The sequence below is a fragment of the Tetrahymena thermophila genome, assembly GCF_000189635.1.
Source record: "Tetrahymena thermophila SB210 genomic scaffold scf_8254590, whole genome shotgun sequence".
Taxonomy (NCBI): Eukaryota; Ciliophora; class Oligohymenophorea; order Hymenostomatida; family Tetrahymenidae; genus Tetrahymena; species Tetrahymena thermophila.
Genome location: NW_002476361.1, coordinates 526,430 through 541,697, shown reverse-complemented (window position 1 = coordinate 541,697; position 15,268 = coordinate 526,430). Strand labels below are relative to the sequence as shown.

The following is a 15,268-nucleotide window of genomic DNA, read 5'->3' as shown; positions in this document are numbered from 1 at the left end:
AACTCAAAGGGACAAAACCAGTAAAAATATATTAACTTTATAGCATTTATTTAAATTAATTTCTTTAATTTTTACATGTTTGTGCTATTTAGTTTCTAATTTTTTTAGTAAATTAATTATTTTATTTTGTTAAACAGATTCTATAAATCATTTTTAGATGCAGAATTCTAATGCCAGACTCGAAACAGATTAATAGAAAAACAATATTAATGGAAGTGTTTTAAAAGATGAGGGATAACCTAAGACTGACAAAGATATATTAAATTTAAGAAATTAAAATAATAATAAAAAAAACACTTTTTTCTCTTCAGTACCATAACAAAATAGTTTTATTTAATTTGATGACAAAGGAGATTTTAATGATGATAAAGAAACTGTAGTTGATATCTCTTTCATCTCTTAGTCTTCTAATAAATAGCAATTTGCAAATAAAATTTAAGGATTATAGCTAGCACAGTTCAACAAAAATACATAATCTGCATCTACAAACAAAATAGAAATTTTAAATAACACAGATATATCACTCTTGAATAAATTTAGTCCAAAATAAAATCAAATTTATATTTAAGATAAAAATAAAGATAAATTCGTAGAATAAAGCTTTTCAAATTAAAATACTGATGCTTCTAAAAATTCTAGTGTAAAAAGAGACGACAGATCAGAAAATACTTAAAAAATATCTTCAACTGAAGTGTATAGTATTCCAGGTCCTAAAAATATAAACTCTTCATAGTATCAATATGTTTAGCCAAATTAGCTGAAATCCTTAAACTAGATTTAAATGAGCTAATAGCAAGCATCACTTAATGTAAATGATCAGCAAGTGAACAATAACATATTAAACTAAATTGCTAAACAATATAAAAACAACTTTATATAATAGAATTAACCCGTAGATAATAAGCAAATTAATCACATTAATAAACAAAATTATCAAAAGTTTACTCTGTTAGATTCATAATTAAACATGTATCCTACATTAGATAAATTAGTTGGAGATGATACGATAGAAAATTTAGATGATCCTTAATTTTAAAAAATATTCCGGTTGAATATCATAAAAATATTTTCAGAGCTAGATCTCAAAGAAACATAAAAATAAAAATTATTAAAAGATTAGTATTGTATTCATAAAACTGAATATTATGAAGTTGATTTAAAAGTGGCAGTTGCTAAAAATTAAAAAGGAAATAAAAATATTATAGCTTATAGCTTTATCATCAAAAACAAAACTTTAAGTGATATAAAAGAGGTTTCTATTTCACTTCACAATAATCCAAAAAGTAATTTTTTTAAAATATTCTATTGTTTAATATACAATACAATCTCTCTAAATTAAATGCCTATAAATTTACTCATTGAAAGATAAAAAATTTTGAATACTTTGAAAAAATCAAAATTAATTTTAATCCATAAAAACCTTTTATAAAATATAAAATACATTTTATAATTTTTAGGAAATAGAAATAAATAAAATAATCTAATTGACTTTCTAATTTTGATATAATTTATCTTAAAAAATACCTCATTAATTTAATAAGAATTATAATTATGTTAAGATAGATAAATGTAAAAAATAAATGAACCTATTTTAAACTAAATTTTTAAAATAATGAATTAGACTGTGATGTTGAGTTTGATAGGGCTCAAATTTAAGTGAAAGAAAGAAGCTAAGAGACTATAAAAATGAATGTGACTTCTTTGGGCTATCCTCTTTTTCCTATCAAGTGCTCTTTTTTGATTGGGTATTTGTTTAAAAATAAATAACTGTACTTAATAAATATTTTAAAATTTTTGTATTACTTATTAGCAATTACGTTCCTATAAAACACTTTGAAGTATATCACAATATATTGCAGTATGTCTCATAAACTTTAGATATTTAGGATTTAATTAAGTGGAATCCAAAATATGAATAATTAAAACTTGATGACTGTAATCCTAACTTGTTTTTGCAAAAGTCATTTCTCGAAGATTTTTACTATAAAAAGCTCAAAGAAGAGAACAATTCTAGAGTAGGTTTTTTCTAAATTATTCTCCCCTTGAAAAGAGAACTTAAAATAAGTGGAGTGAATATTTTAAGGTTTAAAATTATTTTGAAAGTAGAAAATGGAATCACAATAGGTGTTTCTGATTTCTATAAGGATTACTATAGCAATTTTAAAGAAAACAACTTAAAATTAATTTAAGATTAGATTCTTTTAGCTCTTGCCTATACATTCAGCTCTAATTAATCATTTTTAAAATTAGAATAATAGATTCAGGCGAATAACAACTTACATTTTTGAAATAAAGAATATAATTTATATTCACATAGATTAAAAATAATAACAAATAAATTGGTAAATGATAATTAATTAATTAATTATAGATTATGATTAATATTTAAAAATAAATCTGATACTTCAAATAAATTATTTTAATTTAATAGAGTCTTATTATATTTTACATTACTTTTTATTTACATTGATCATTCATTCATTATTTTAGTGTTTTTATTTGATAATTAATTATTAAGTTAATAAATAAGTAAATAATTATTTATTTATTTATTATGATTTAAATGATCCTATTTTGTGATTCTAGTTTAATTAGCTTTTTTTGTTTTTAGCTCTTTAACTGATGCAAAACAAAGCAAGCAAAGCTGATTGAATTTTGAAATTTATAAATATTATTTATTTTTGTTTCATATGATAAAATTAAAATTTAGTTAGATATTTTGTCAATCACAATCACTGAGCTTTTTTTCTATATATAGACTATTTTTAGTAGAATATTTTTAAGAAAGGCTGACATGTTCTTACTAATTAAAATCGTTGTTATTATTTGTTTGATGTTTTTTAGTATTTGAGCGAACTGGTGATGTATTTCCACTAATATCAACTTAGTCTCGCCTATTTACTAAAATAGGAGTTGTATTTGTAAAATTTTACAGCTTTGAATCTTTGACTAAATTTTCTAATTTAATGCTATAAATTTATGTTTATCTAATTTCATTATTGAGTTGTAATTTTAGGTCTTTGATTTGCTATTCGTAAAATTATTACATATTGTCTTTTTCTCGTTAAAGTATAATAAACTCATTTTTCAATTTGTCGGCATCCTGCACTCTCATCGTTGATTAGTTATACTCTTTTATCTTACTGTTTAAATCATCAATTTACAATTTAAATTCATGTACTTGTTTCTTTAAGTTCTGACTTTCATTGTCAGTTTCTTACTTTTTATTCTACCATTTTACAACTTCTCCTTTCAAAGCTAGGTTTTCTTGTCTTAAATTTGTATTTTCAGTTTTAAGTTTGTTATTTTGTTAAATAATTAGATCTTCTTTGTTTTAATTATTTATTTAATTTAATTCTGATTGCAGTCTTTGTACTTCACTTCTTAACTAATCCCTTTTTTGTTATTCTTCTTTTAAAATTTAGTTAAACTGTTCTTTTTCTTTACTCAGCTTCTAAGCTGTCAATTGAAGCTGTTTCCACTCAAAATTACTTTTTTAAAGCTAATCTTTAAGTTGTGAGCACTGATGCTCCATCTCTAACTTTAAGCTAATATTTTCTTCTTTTACCTTGTTAAACTCTGATAGTTTTTATTCATACTCTTTTTTCTTCTTTTCAGCATCTAATCTCATTTAATTACTCTGCATTTAGCTAATTTTATAAACTTCAATATCTTATCTTAGCTTATTAGCTTCTTATGCCTTAATATTAGCCACTTTTAATGATCCTTCTAGCTAATCAATTTCACCTTATTTTTCATCTACTTTTTATTTTAGGCTTGAAGTCTCTTAAAACAACCTCCTAAATATATATATATTTTTTTTTTAAATTTAAACATTTATTAAATAAATCATAGTATTTTATCTTAAAATTAATTATCCATTAATCTTCAAATAAAAATAAAATTAATTTTAGAATAAAAAGTAAATTAAATTAAATTAATTCTAACTCAATATCTGCATTTGCATTATTGTGAGCTCTATGAAGTTCTTAGATTGATTTCTCTTTGGTATCTAGTTTAATCATTAGATTTTCTACATTTTCTTTGTATTACGAAACTTCAAACTTTAGTTTTTCATAATCTTACAAGATAGCCTAAACAATTTATTTTAATTTTAATAAATTAAAATTTTTTATTAATTAAAATTTTACATGTTATTTTTCTGATTCGTCTTTCAACAGAACTAATTCTTCATCCTTTTATTTAATTTTCTTTTTAAGTGCCTTAACTTTTTGCTCTACATGCAATATCTCAGCCTCGAATTCATTTTTAGCCAAAAGTTTGCTATTAGTAAAAATATTATGATCATATAATAACAATTAAAATATATTTATTTACGTTTATCGATCTATTTTGCCTAAACACTTTTACCTAAATGATTGCAGTTTATTATATAGTTCTTAGTTTTTCAATCTTTCAAATTCAAGTTCGCCACTCATTTAATTTAGCTATTTTTTTAATTCAGAAATAGCATTTGTCCTGAATTCAGGAGCCTTAGCCTATGTATTTTTCTTTTTTATAAAGAATAAAGAATTTATTATAAAATAATAAATAAATAAATAAATTTACTTTTTCAGGATGTAGCACACTTTTTATAATCTCATCGTATTTATCTTAAGTTATTGATCTTTAATGAGGCTATGAAACTCTCCTTTGCATATTCATTACATTTTATTTATTTTGAATATTTGAAGTATTATTTAGCACATCAGGTACACTCTTTTTATTACCACTCTAAAAAGTCTTTTGAAATTCCACAAATTAAGTAGTTTACTGAAGATTTTATTTGTTAATAATAGGAGACTTTGTTAAATTACTTGCTTTAGTTTCTGTATTTTAGTTATTCATTTAAGATTTTATTACATTTACATATTTTTCAATTGGACTTTATTGCTATTACAATTAAGGATCTATGGCTTTTAAATTCTCCAATTAACTTAAAGTCTATTTATAAATATTATTAGCTGTGTTAGAAAAATTCTTTTAATTAGAATTTTCTGATCCTTAGATTTAATTTATGATAATCACACTCGGATTCTAAGAATTTTCTGTCTTTTTCTACTTTTCTTATACTGCATCATCATTTTGATTGTTTTATATTTGATTTTAAATAGGATTTTACCCTATCTTACTATTCATGCTATTATTTAATATATTCTTAACTCTTTTCTATGACCCTTTATCCATAGAATACGGTCTTATTGCATACCTTTATAAGTTAATTAAAATCTATTTATTATTTTTTCAACATTTTTCAAATAAAAAAAAATATTTATAATTTTACGGATTATTCTTAACATCGAACTACTAAGCTAATTTAGTAGTGTAAGATTATTTTTTGAAAGGACTAGTATCTTTATCGTACAACTTATTGAGATGATCATGTTCGCTGTTAGTTATAAGCAAGATATAAAATAAAATTTAATTAAAATATAACTAAATAAATTAAGTTTTATGAAAGTAAATTAATTTTCTTTAATATTTTTCTATTTTTTAATGTTTAAATAAATTTATTAAAATAAAAAATTATTTTCATAAAAATAAAAATTTATGATTTAATTTAGATTGATCAATGGAAAATAATTAATTACCTAAATTAATTGTTGCTATTTACATAGGCTGATAAGACAGAATAATCAATGTTGTTTGTGTTAAAATTTTCAATATCTTCTTCTTAATTTTCATTTGCATTACTAGAATTAATATTTTAGAATAACTAAATAATTTGATAAAAAATTAGAGATTTGTTTGATACTTACTTTTCATTTTAGCTTTAATTGGTAATATTATTTTAATTTGAATGTGTATGAATTCTTTCTTTAATATTTGAACTTGCTCTTTCAGATGTATTGGTGATTCTAAATTTATGCCTTATTTCTTCTTGCTAATTTTAATTCTACCCTTATTGCTATTGAAGTACTTATTGTAACTAATTTGACTGTTGCTGATGCTGTTAAACTTAGTTAATTTATTATTGTTAAAGTTATTACTTCTATTTAAGAGTATCTTTTTTTATATCTCCGAAATAGTAAGAAGGTGGCTAAACTTAGAAGTTTATCTGATTTGTCGTAGCACTTTAAGGAGAAATTATGCTATTTTAAGAGTTTATACTGCCATTTTTTCTTTAGCTAATACTTTTGCCTATTGCTTTCTTTTTGATACCGTTTTCCTAAAAAAATTCATTTGGATCTTCGATGTTTAATACATCATTATCTATTTATATGAATTCTAATTTTAGGTTATGAGCTTAATTTTATGATTGAATTTCTTTAAGTCCATCATTGCTTTATCTAAAATTTTCATTTACAAAGTCTTTGCTTTTTCCTACCTGACTTGCATCTATTTTTTTTCTTTTGAAAGCATTAATTGCTTAACTATCTGAGTTTATTTATTATTATTGTTTAACCATATTAACCTGTTATTTTTATAAATTATTTTGTTCCAAATTTATATCTTCTTCATAGCATTGATCGTCAGCTTAATTAAATCTTAAGTCACGATTATTATCAACACTAGCTTTTATTTCTAGATCTCTTCTAATAGAAGTATTTCTATTTGTATTACTATCATTCTTAGTTCTCTATGACTTATCTAAATTACTTTCATAATTCATAGACATATCTGGATGAGAAGGTTCAGGCTTTATTTCAAATATGGATAATTAATTAATTATCTGCTTAAAATAATTATTTGGTAGAATAGTTATAAATTTTACTTCAGAGTTAACACTACAATCACTCATGCTCTTCTCTACCTTGCAAAATAAAATATTATCTTTAATATAAATTGATTAATTTTGTTAATTTATCTTATTAATTGAATTAAAAAATGTAGAAAATAATTAAATATATTTATTAGCTAATAATTAATTAATCAAAATACTTACGAATGGTTGCTATGAAATGTAAAAGTGTTTTTTATTGAATAATTAATGGTTTCTATATTTGAAAAGAAGTTATTAATACAATAAGAAATTTAAAATCTCCTTTATGATTATTAAATATAACCACACCAAGATATTTTGGATTTATTATCAATTAATATCCATCTCTTTGAATATTTTCATCTATTATGTAAATTTATAAATAAAAATTAAATAGAATATCTTTGTTTGTTTGTTTGTTTGTATGTTGAATGTAATATAAAGCTTTTTCTTGTTCTTAATTATATTTAGTAGAATTAATTTAAAGGAATTTTAACTTAAAAATTTATCTATTTATCAATGTTTTTAAAATCCTCTTAATGTTTATTTTATAATGTTTTTAAATCCATCCATTAACTAACTATTTATTATTTGTTAAAATAAATTTATTAATAGAAAATAAATGAAAAAATTACAATAACATTAATAAAATTAATTTCTTAACATTTTCAAAATAGGCAGTCTAATATTTCTCAAAAATTTCATTTTATTTTATTGTATTTAATTGCTTTAGAATAATTTTTTATCGTTTTTATTTGTGTTTATTGCTATTTCATCATTTATTTAAAAAGATAGAATTTCCAAAGATAAAGTAAACTATCAATAAATTAGAAAGATAGATTTATTAAATAAAATTATTTTTTTTATTTTAGCCTTAAATATTCTTTAACTATATTTTATTGGTTTTATTTTTGTTTTATTATGCATTTAACTTTTAGTTTTTATATGAAAATATATAAGAAAATGGGTTGTATGACATATTTTCAAAATCAACCTTAAGTGACATACAGTAAATTAAAATATCTGTAAGCAATTTTAGATAAAAAACCTAAGAAAATATATTGATTACACTACTCTTTTATTATTATATAAACTAGAATTCGATTAGAGGTTACAAATCCTAAAAAAGTGTAATGCAAATTATATGGAACACTAGCTCTGATTAAAGTTTGGCTTTAGAAGTATGAGAGCGAGTCCCATCTTTATTAAGTACCTACCATTTATTTTTATTAAAAGCTTTTTTTATCAAGGGTTTTTAAATTACATTTATAAACTTCACACCATTAACAGTTTGTTTTTGAATGTATAATATAGAGATTTGATTTAGAGTTATATGAAATAGCGGCCTATATATGAATTTGAAGATCCTTATAAGAAATATTAAGATTAAGTAATGAAAGTTACACTAACTAACTTACCTACGTACTTACTTTTTTGTGAAAGCAAATTTATAAATTCAAATATTTAATTTGTTCTTTTTATCCACTTATAATTAATTAAATTTTCAATAATTTGTATTTAATATTTTTGAAGAAAAAAAAGAAAGAAATCATGATAGACTACACATTAGAGGAAGTAATTATTTATTTTTTTATCAATATAGTTTAAATTTATTCATTTTAATATAAAAAGTTTTTAAACTCTTAACACTAATCTCATTAGGTTGTCCATATCTTTCATAAGTATATTTATTTATTTAATTTATAAATATTATCATAATTCATTTTTGATATATTTAAATTTTAAGTTATTTATTAATTTTATTATTTTTTAACATAAATTCTCACTTTTTTCCATTAATTTTTAAAACAAACAATATAACCAGCACTTTTAATTTTTTTATTAGATTTTAATTTGATTTATTTTTCTATTTCTTTTTTTTAGTGCTTACTTACTTACTTATATTTTTTTCTCTCTTAATTTATATCATTTTTTATTTTCAAATTATGCTTTTATTATTATTAATTAATTAATTTCTTATTATTTTCTTTATTTTTCCTTCTAAATAACTAAATTATAATATATTTTTTCTTAAATATTTAAAAAGCTTTAAAAAAATTGATGCAATTAGTGTATCAAGCTTAGGTTCTGCATTAGCAAATTGCACTAATCTCTCAAATTTGAAACTTAGTTTTTCGTAAAAATAGTTTTATTGTTTCAATTCAATACTCTTTTAATTTGTTTATTAGCTTTTATTTGATTTACTTTGCTTTTCCTTTTATTGTACTTGTGTTTTTTCTTTATTTTTATCTTTCTTAATTATTCTTAATTAAAGTCATTTATTTTTTATTTTTAACTTAATCTTTTATTATTATTAATTAATTCATTCATTTCTTATTATTTCATTTTTTTTTGCTTTTAAATAACTAAATAATAATTTATCTTATCATCAATATTTCAAAAGCCCCAATACAATTGATTCAATTGGTGCATCAAGATTAGGTCCTGCTTTAGCAAATTGCACTAATCTCTTAAATTTGACACTTGATCTTTAGTAAAAACAGTTTATTTGCTTTGGATTGTGATATTTTTTATTATAGAAATGAATTTGAAACAATATAACTAACTTTTTTAATTTGTTTATTAGCTTTTTATTTGATTTATTTTTCTTTCCTTTTTATTTATTTATTTTTCTTCTTCTATCTTTTTTCTTAATTTAACTCATTTCTTTTTTAAATATTTGATTTGATTGTTATTAATTAATTTATTTCTCATTGTTTCATATTTTAGATTCATTCTTCCTATCTTAATAACAAATTAATTATTATATTTTTTCTTCAATATATAAAAGTTAGAATAATATAGGCGAATAAGGTGTATCAAGCTTAGGCTTTGCTTTAGCAAATTGCAATAAACTCTCAAATTTGACACTTAATCTTAGGTAAAAACAGTTTATTTGTTTTGGATTGTGATATTTTTAGTTACTAAAATGAATTTAAAATAATGTAGCTCTTTTAAGTTATTTATTAGCTTTTTATTCGATTTATTTTTCTTTTTATTGTATATGTTTATGTTTTTTCTTCTCATATCTTTCTTAATTTAACTCATTTTTTTATTTTCAAATTTAGCTTTGATATTTTTAAAATTTATTTCTTATTATTTCATATTTTTTCTTCATTTTTCCCTTCTTAATAACGAATTAATTAATTATTTATTTAATTTTTTTATTCAATATTTAAAAAGTCAGAATAAAATAAACAAAAAAGGTGTATCAAGCTTAGGCTCTAGTTTGGCAAAATGCACTAATCTCTCAAATTTGACACTTGATCTTAGGTAAAAACAGTTTATTTGTTTTGAACTGTGTTTTTAAATATAAATGAATATAAAATAAAATAACTATTTTAATTTATTAAATAACTTTTTATTTGATTGATTTATTTTTAAAATTTATTTTTTATTGTACTTACCCATGTGTTTTTTTTCTTATATCTTTCTTAATTTAACTCATTTTTTATTTTCAAATTTTGTTTTTAATTCATTTATTCATTTATTATTATTTTATATTTTTTCTTCATTTTTCCCTTCTTAAAAACTAATTAATAAGATTTTTTTTTTTTCATCATTTAAAAAGTAATAATAAAATAAATGAAATAAGTGCATCAAAATTAGGTTGTGCTTTAGGAAATTGCACTAATCTCTCAAGTTTGACGCTTAATCTTAAGTAAAAGCAGTTTATCTATTTTGAATTGTGATATATTTTAATATAAAATAAAATAACCATTTTAATTTTATTCAAAGCTTTTTATTTGATTTATTTTTCAAATTTATTTTTTATTGTACTTAATTTATTTTGTGTTTTTTTTTTCTAGTTCTTAATTTAACCCATTTTTCATTTTTAAATTTTGATTTTAATATTATTAATTTATTTATTTCTTTCTTATTATTTTATATTTTTTCTTCATTTTTCCTTTCTTTCTTAGCCACTAATTAATTTTATATTTTCTTTCATAATTTAAAAAGTTAGAATTAAATAAGCAAAAAAGGTTCATCAAACTTATGTATTGCTTTAGCAAATTGTGCTAATCTCTCAAATTTGACACTTTGCCTTCGGTAAAAACAGTTTATTTGTTTTGGATTGTGATATTTTTTAATATAAAAATAAATAAATTTTCAACAATATTACTCTTTTAATTTGTTTATTAGCTTTTATTTGATTTATTTTTCTTTTTCTCTTTTATTGTACTTATGTTTTTTTGCTTCTTCTATATTTCTTAATATAAGTTTTTTTATTTTTAGTTTTTACTTTATTATTATTAATTAATTCATTTCTTATTATTTCATTAATTTTTTATCTTCATTTTTTACTTCTAATTAACATCATACCCCAATCAAATATAACTTCAATGTGAAGGGCTATGAAATTAATATATGTATGTATATTCATATAGCCTAAGTTGTCTTCTTTTTAATGTAAATCATTCATTAAAATAAGATGAGATCTTTAATTAAAAATTATTAGTTTAATTTTTTATAAATTTTGAGGATAGGGGGATGATGATATTATAAAGTATATGATATATTTTTTCTTCAATATTTAAAAAGTTAAAGTTAAATAGGAGAAGGTGCATCAGACTTATGTTCTATTTTAGCAAATTATAATAATCTCTCAAATTTGACACTTGATCTTTGGTAAAAGCAGTTTGTTTATTTATTTATTTTCGATTGAGATATTTTTAGTTATAAAAATGAATTAAAACAATAAAATTAACTATTTTAATTTGTTAAGAAGCTTTTTATTTTGATTTATTTTTCTATTACATTTTTATTTTAATTATTTTTTTTCATCTGTCTGCCTTTCTAATTTACTCATTTTTTTATTTTTAAATTTGGCTTTTAATTAATTTCTTATTATTTCATATTGTTTCTTCATTTTTCTCTTCATAATAACTAATTAATTATATATTTTTTCATTATTTAAAAAGTGAGAATTAAATAAGCAAATAAAGTCCATCAGACTTATGTTCTATTTTAGCAAATTGCACTACTCTCTCAAATTTGAGACTTGATCTTAGGTAAAAACAGTATTTGTTTTGGATTGTGATATTTTTAGATATTAAAATGAATTTAAAACAATATAATTAACTTTTTTAATTTGTTTATGAGCTTTTTATTATTTTTCTATTACTTTTTTATTTTAATTATTTATCTTACTTAATTTAATAATTTTTTTATTTTCAAATTCTGGTTTTAATATTATTAATTAATTAATTTCTTATTGATTCATATTTTTCCCTTCATAATAACTAATTAAATATATTTTTTTTTCAATTTTTAAAAAGTTAGAATTAAATAAGAAAATAAGGTGAATCAAACTTAGGTTTTGTTTTATTAAATTGTACTAATTTCTCAAATTTAACACTTAATCTTTGGTAAAAACAGTTTATTTGTATTATGATATTTTTTAATATAAAACAATATTACTATTTAAATTTATTAGCTTTTTATTTGATTTTATTTTTCTATTGAGTTTTTATTTTACATTTTTTTTCTTTCTATCTTTCTTAATTTACTCATTTTTTTTCAAATTTTGTTTTTGAATATTATTAATGAGTTAATTTCTTATTATTTCATATTTTATCTTTATTTTTCTCTTCTTAATACTAATTAATTTTTTATTTTTCTTCAATATTTAAAAAGTTAGATATAAATAAGCAAATAAGATAAATAAGAAGCATCATACTTATATTCTTTTTTAGCAAATTTCATTAATCTCTCAAATTTGACACTTAATCTTAGGTAAAAGCAGTTTATTTGTTTTGGATTGCCATATTTATTAGCTTTTCATTAGTTTTATTTTTCTTTTTATAGTACTTATGGTTTTTTCTTCTTCTATCTTTCTTTATATAGCTCATTTTTTTATTTTCAAATTTTGAATTTATTATTTTTAACTAATTAATTCATTTCTATTTATTTTTATTTCTTCATTTTTCCTTCTAAATAATTAAATAATAATATATTATTTTTCAATATTTAAAAAGCTTCAATAATATTTGTGATGAAGATGCATTAGGTTTAGGTTCTACTTTAGCAAATTGTACTAATCTCTCAAATTTGAAACTTAATCTTAGGTAAAAACAGTTTATTTGTTTTGGATTGTGATATTTATTTTTAATATAAAAAAGAATATAAAATAATATAATTCTTTTATTTTGCTCTTTTGCTTTGTTTTTTATTTTATTTTCAACATAATTTTTCTTCATTTCTCCCTTCTAACTAACTAATTATTTATATATTTTTTCTTCAATATTTAAAAAGTAATAATTCTATTAGCTAATAAGGTGCATTAAGTTTAGGTTCTGCTTTAGCAAAATGCGCTAATCTCTCAAATTTTACACTTGATCTTAGGTAAAAACAGTTTATTTGTTTTGGATTGTGATATTTTTTAATATAAAAATGAATTTAAAAAAATAAAAACTCTTTTAATTTATTTGATATTTTTTTTATTTGATTTATTTTTCTTTTTTAACTTACTAATGCTTTTTTTATTTTTATTAATTTTAAATTTTATTTTTTTAAAAAATTTTATTCTATTTAATTTTTTTTTAGTTAATTATTTAGTTAAGGAACTTTCAGCTTAATCTAATAATCATAATTGAAAAACAAATGCCGAAAATTTAAAAGATTAGTATTATTTAATATTAAATTCTGTTGATAATAACAAGTGGTGAAAAGAGGATGAATAAAAATTAAATATTTTAATAATAGAAAATACTATTTGTTTTATTATATAATATTTTTTAATATGATAATTTAACCTAAAATATATATAGATAGAAATATTTATTAATATTTATATTTATATGAATATCGTATTTTTTTATTTATTTTGGTAAGTTAATAAGTAAATAAATAGTTTATTAAATAAATGAAAAAATAAATATATATTACCGCCAAATCTGTAATATAAAATAGAAGAAAAAAAAATGATTTTTAAAATTTTATATCTTTTTTTAATTCAAAATATAGAAATATAGGGTAAAGTTCAGGTGTGGAACCACCTTTTTTTACATTATATAAGAAGAGTATTAAAATGAAAATATCATATATTGTAATGTTTTTATTATTTTTTTCTATTATTTAATTCAATAAGGGTATCATATTTTGTCTTTAAACTTCAGATTTAGTCAGCTCATAAGCCCTTACTTATTTTAAGTTTTGTTTAATATACATACTTATATAATTTGATAAATATAATTTTCTTTAAATAACTCTGATAATTTCTATTCCCTTATCAGGTAATATAATATTTAATAAGAGTTCTGATTTAATTTGATTTGTCATTATCTAATATTTCCAAATATTAATTTTTCTATTTCGCTTTAGAGAAATGAAATAGAAGAAGATAAATTGCAATATTAAAATCATAAATTAATAAATATTAAATAAATAATATAGACAAAATATTTAGATTGATAAAATAATTGGATAAACAAAATTATTAGATAAACTGATCGGGGAATAGTCTTAATTAATTGAAAAAATAATAGGATAAACAAAATAATTAGATAAACTGATCGGGGAATATTCTTAATTAATTAATTAATAAGAGCTTATCCTTAAATGTTTTTAATTTAATGAAGATGTATTTAAATATCAAATATCTTTAACATTATAATTAATAATTTAATGATAATAAATAATATAAAATCTAAGAAAAATTAAATATAAACAAATAAACAAACATATTTAAAAATAATATAAATGAGCTCAAGGCATCACCATCATGATAATAATAATGCTTGTGGATAAATAATAGCTGAAATACTTTGCTGTTGTTGTATCTGTATATGTAAAGAATGCATGGAATAGAATAATACTTAATAAGATAACAGTAAGTAATAATAAAAGGAATAATTACTTAAGGAACATAGAGAATAAAAAGAAGCAGAATAAAAATAATAACATAATGATGAGTAGCATAAAAAACAAAATAACCAAACAAAAAAAAATCCTAATAGAGCAGAAAAAAGCTCTAAAAGTGCTAATAAATACACTTAAACAGTTTAAACAGCTGATTAAAGCACTTAAACCATAGATTTTACTAATCCAGAAATGAACTTTTAATTTCCATAAATGGTAGATTAAAACGAGAAAGTTATTTACATTTAGCCTGAAATGACAGATTAAAAAAATAAAGTTATTTACCTTTAGCCTGAAATGGCAGATTAAAACATTTGATAAAAATTATATATCATAACTAATCATAAAAAATAGAAATGTAATTTTTTTAATTATATCTTCAAGCTAAAGTAAATTTCTAAGTAATTTGGTTTATTATTTTAAAGCTTAATTTCAAAAATTTATTGTAATTATTAATTTTTTTATATTTTATAAGACTAAATATTTGAATAAATTAACCCCTTAACTTTTAAAAGATATTAGTTAAATAAGCAATTTATGATTTAGAAATTATTTACTTTTTGATAATTTAATTACAAATTAAATAGATACCAACCAATAAAAGTTATTTATTTTATTTGAGTGAATGCTAAATTAATATAATTCTAAGCTTTTTTTCAATTATTATTTTACTTTTAATTGAATAAGTGTATTTATTTATTTATT

General features: G+C 19.8%; 6 protein-coding genes across 6 annotated transcripts; 4 read left to right on the top strand and 2 right to left on the bottom strand. All coding sequences in view use genetic code 6, as the record gives it.

The window, feature by feature from the left end:
- Window positions 1–157: 157 nt before the first annotated feature.
- On the top strand, window positions 158–2,288 carry TTHERM_00254600 (hypothetical protein; the record flags this gene model as incomplete). The annotated part of the gene is made up of 3 exons (XM_001019113.3): window positions 158–1,283; window positions 1,622–1,745; window positions 1,811–2,288. 3 exons carry the CDS (start codon window positions 158–160, stop codon window positions 2,286–2,288), a joined length of 1,728 nt encoding a protein of 575 aa, XP_001019113.3.
- Window positions 2,289–2,722: 434 nt separating this feature from the next.
- On the bottom strand, window positions 2,723–7,346 carry TTHERM_00254590 (hypothetical protein; the record flags this gene model as incomplete). Its single annotated transcript, XM_001019112.2, has 10 exons — window positions 2,723–3,800; window positions 3,949–4,094; window positions 4,152–4,284; window positions 4,339–4,511; window positions 4,570–5,209; window positions 5,285–5,389; window positions 5,592–5,693; window positions 5,760–6,640; window positions 6,716–6,774; window positions 6,887–7,346. The coding sequence occupies 10 exons, from the start codon at window positions 7,344–7,346 to the stop codon at window positions 2,723–2,725; spliced, it is 3,777 nt and encodes a 1,258-aa protein (XP_001019112.2).
- Window positions 7,347–7,692: 346 nt separating this feature from the next.
- Window positions 7,693–8,256, bottom strand: TTHERM_000254589 (hypothetical protein; the record flags this gene model as incomplete). Its single annotated transcript, XM_012798398.1, has 2 exons — window positions 7,693–8,070; window positions 8,122–8,256. The coding sequence occupies 2 exons, from the start codon at window positions 8,254–8,256 to the stop codon at window positions 7,693–7,695; spliced, it is 513 nt and encodes a 170-aa protein (XP_012653852.1).
- A 393-nt stretch (window positions 8,257–8,649) lies between these two features.
- TTHERM_000254588 (transmembrane protein, putative) lies at window positions 8,650–9,228 on the top strand (the record flags this gene model as incomplete). The annotated part of the gene is made up of 1 exon (XM_012798397.1): window positions 8,650–9,228. The coding sequence occupies one exon, from the start codon at window positions 8,650–8,652 to the stop codon at window positions 9,226–9,228; it is 579 nt and encodes a 192-aa protein (XP_012653851.1).
- Window positions 9,229–9,707: 479 nt separating this feature from the next.
- TTHERM_000254587 (transmembrane protein, putative) lies at window positions 9,708–12,758 on the top strand (the record flags this gene model as incomplete). Its single annotated transcript, XM_012798396.1, has 7 exons — window positions 9,708–9,976; window positions 10,275–10,364; window positions 10,664–10,753; window positions 11,246–11,332; window positions 11,626–11,715; window positions 11,983–12,072; window positions 12,341–12,758. 7 exons carry the CDS (start codon window positions 9,708–9,710, stop codon window positions 12,756–12,758), a joined length of 1,134 nt encoding a protein of 377 aa, XP_012653850.1.
- Window positions 12,759–14,404: 1,646 nt separating this feature from the next.
- TTHERM_00254570 (hypothetical protein) lies at window positions 14,405–14,881 on the top strand (the record flags this gene model as incomplete). The annotated part of the gene is made up of 1 exon (XM_001019110.1): window positions 14,405–14,881. The coding sequence occupies one exon, from the start codon at window positions 14,405–14,407 to the stop codon at window positions 14,879–14,881; it is 477 nt and encodes a 158-aa protein (XP_001019110.1).
- Window positions 14,882–15,268: the final 387 nt, after the last annotated feature.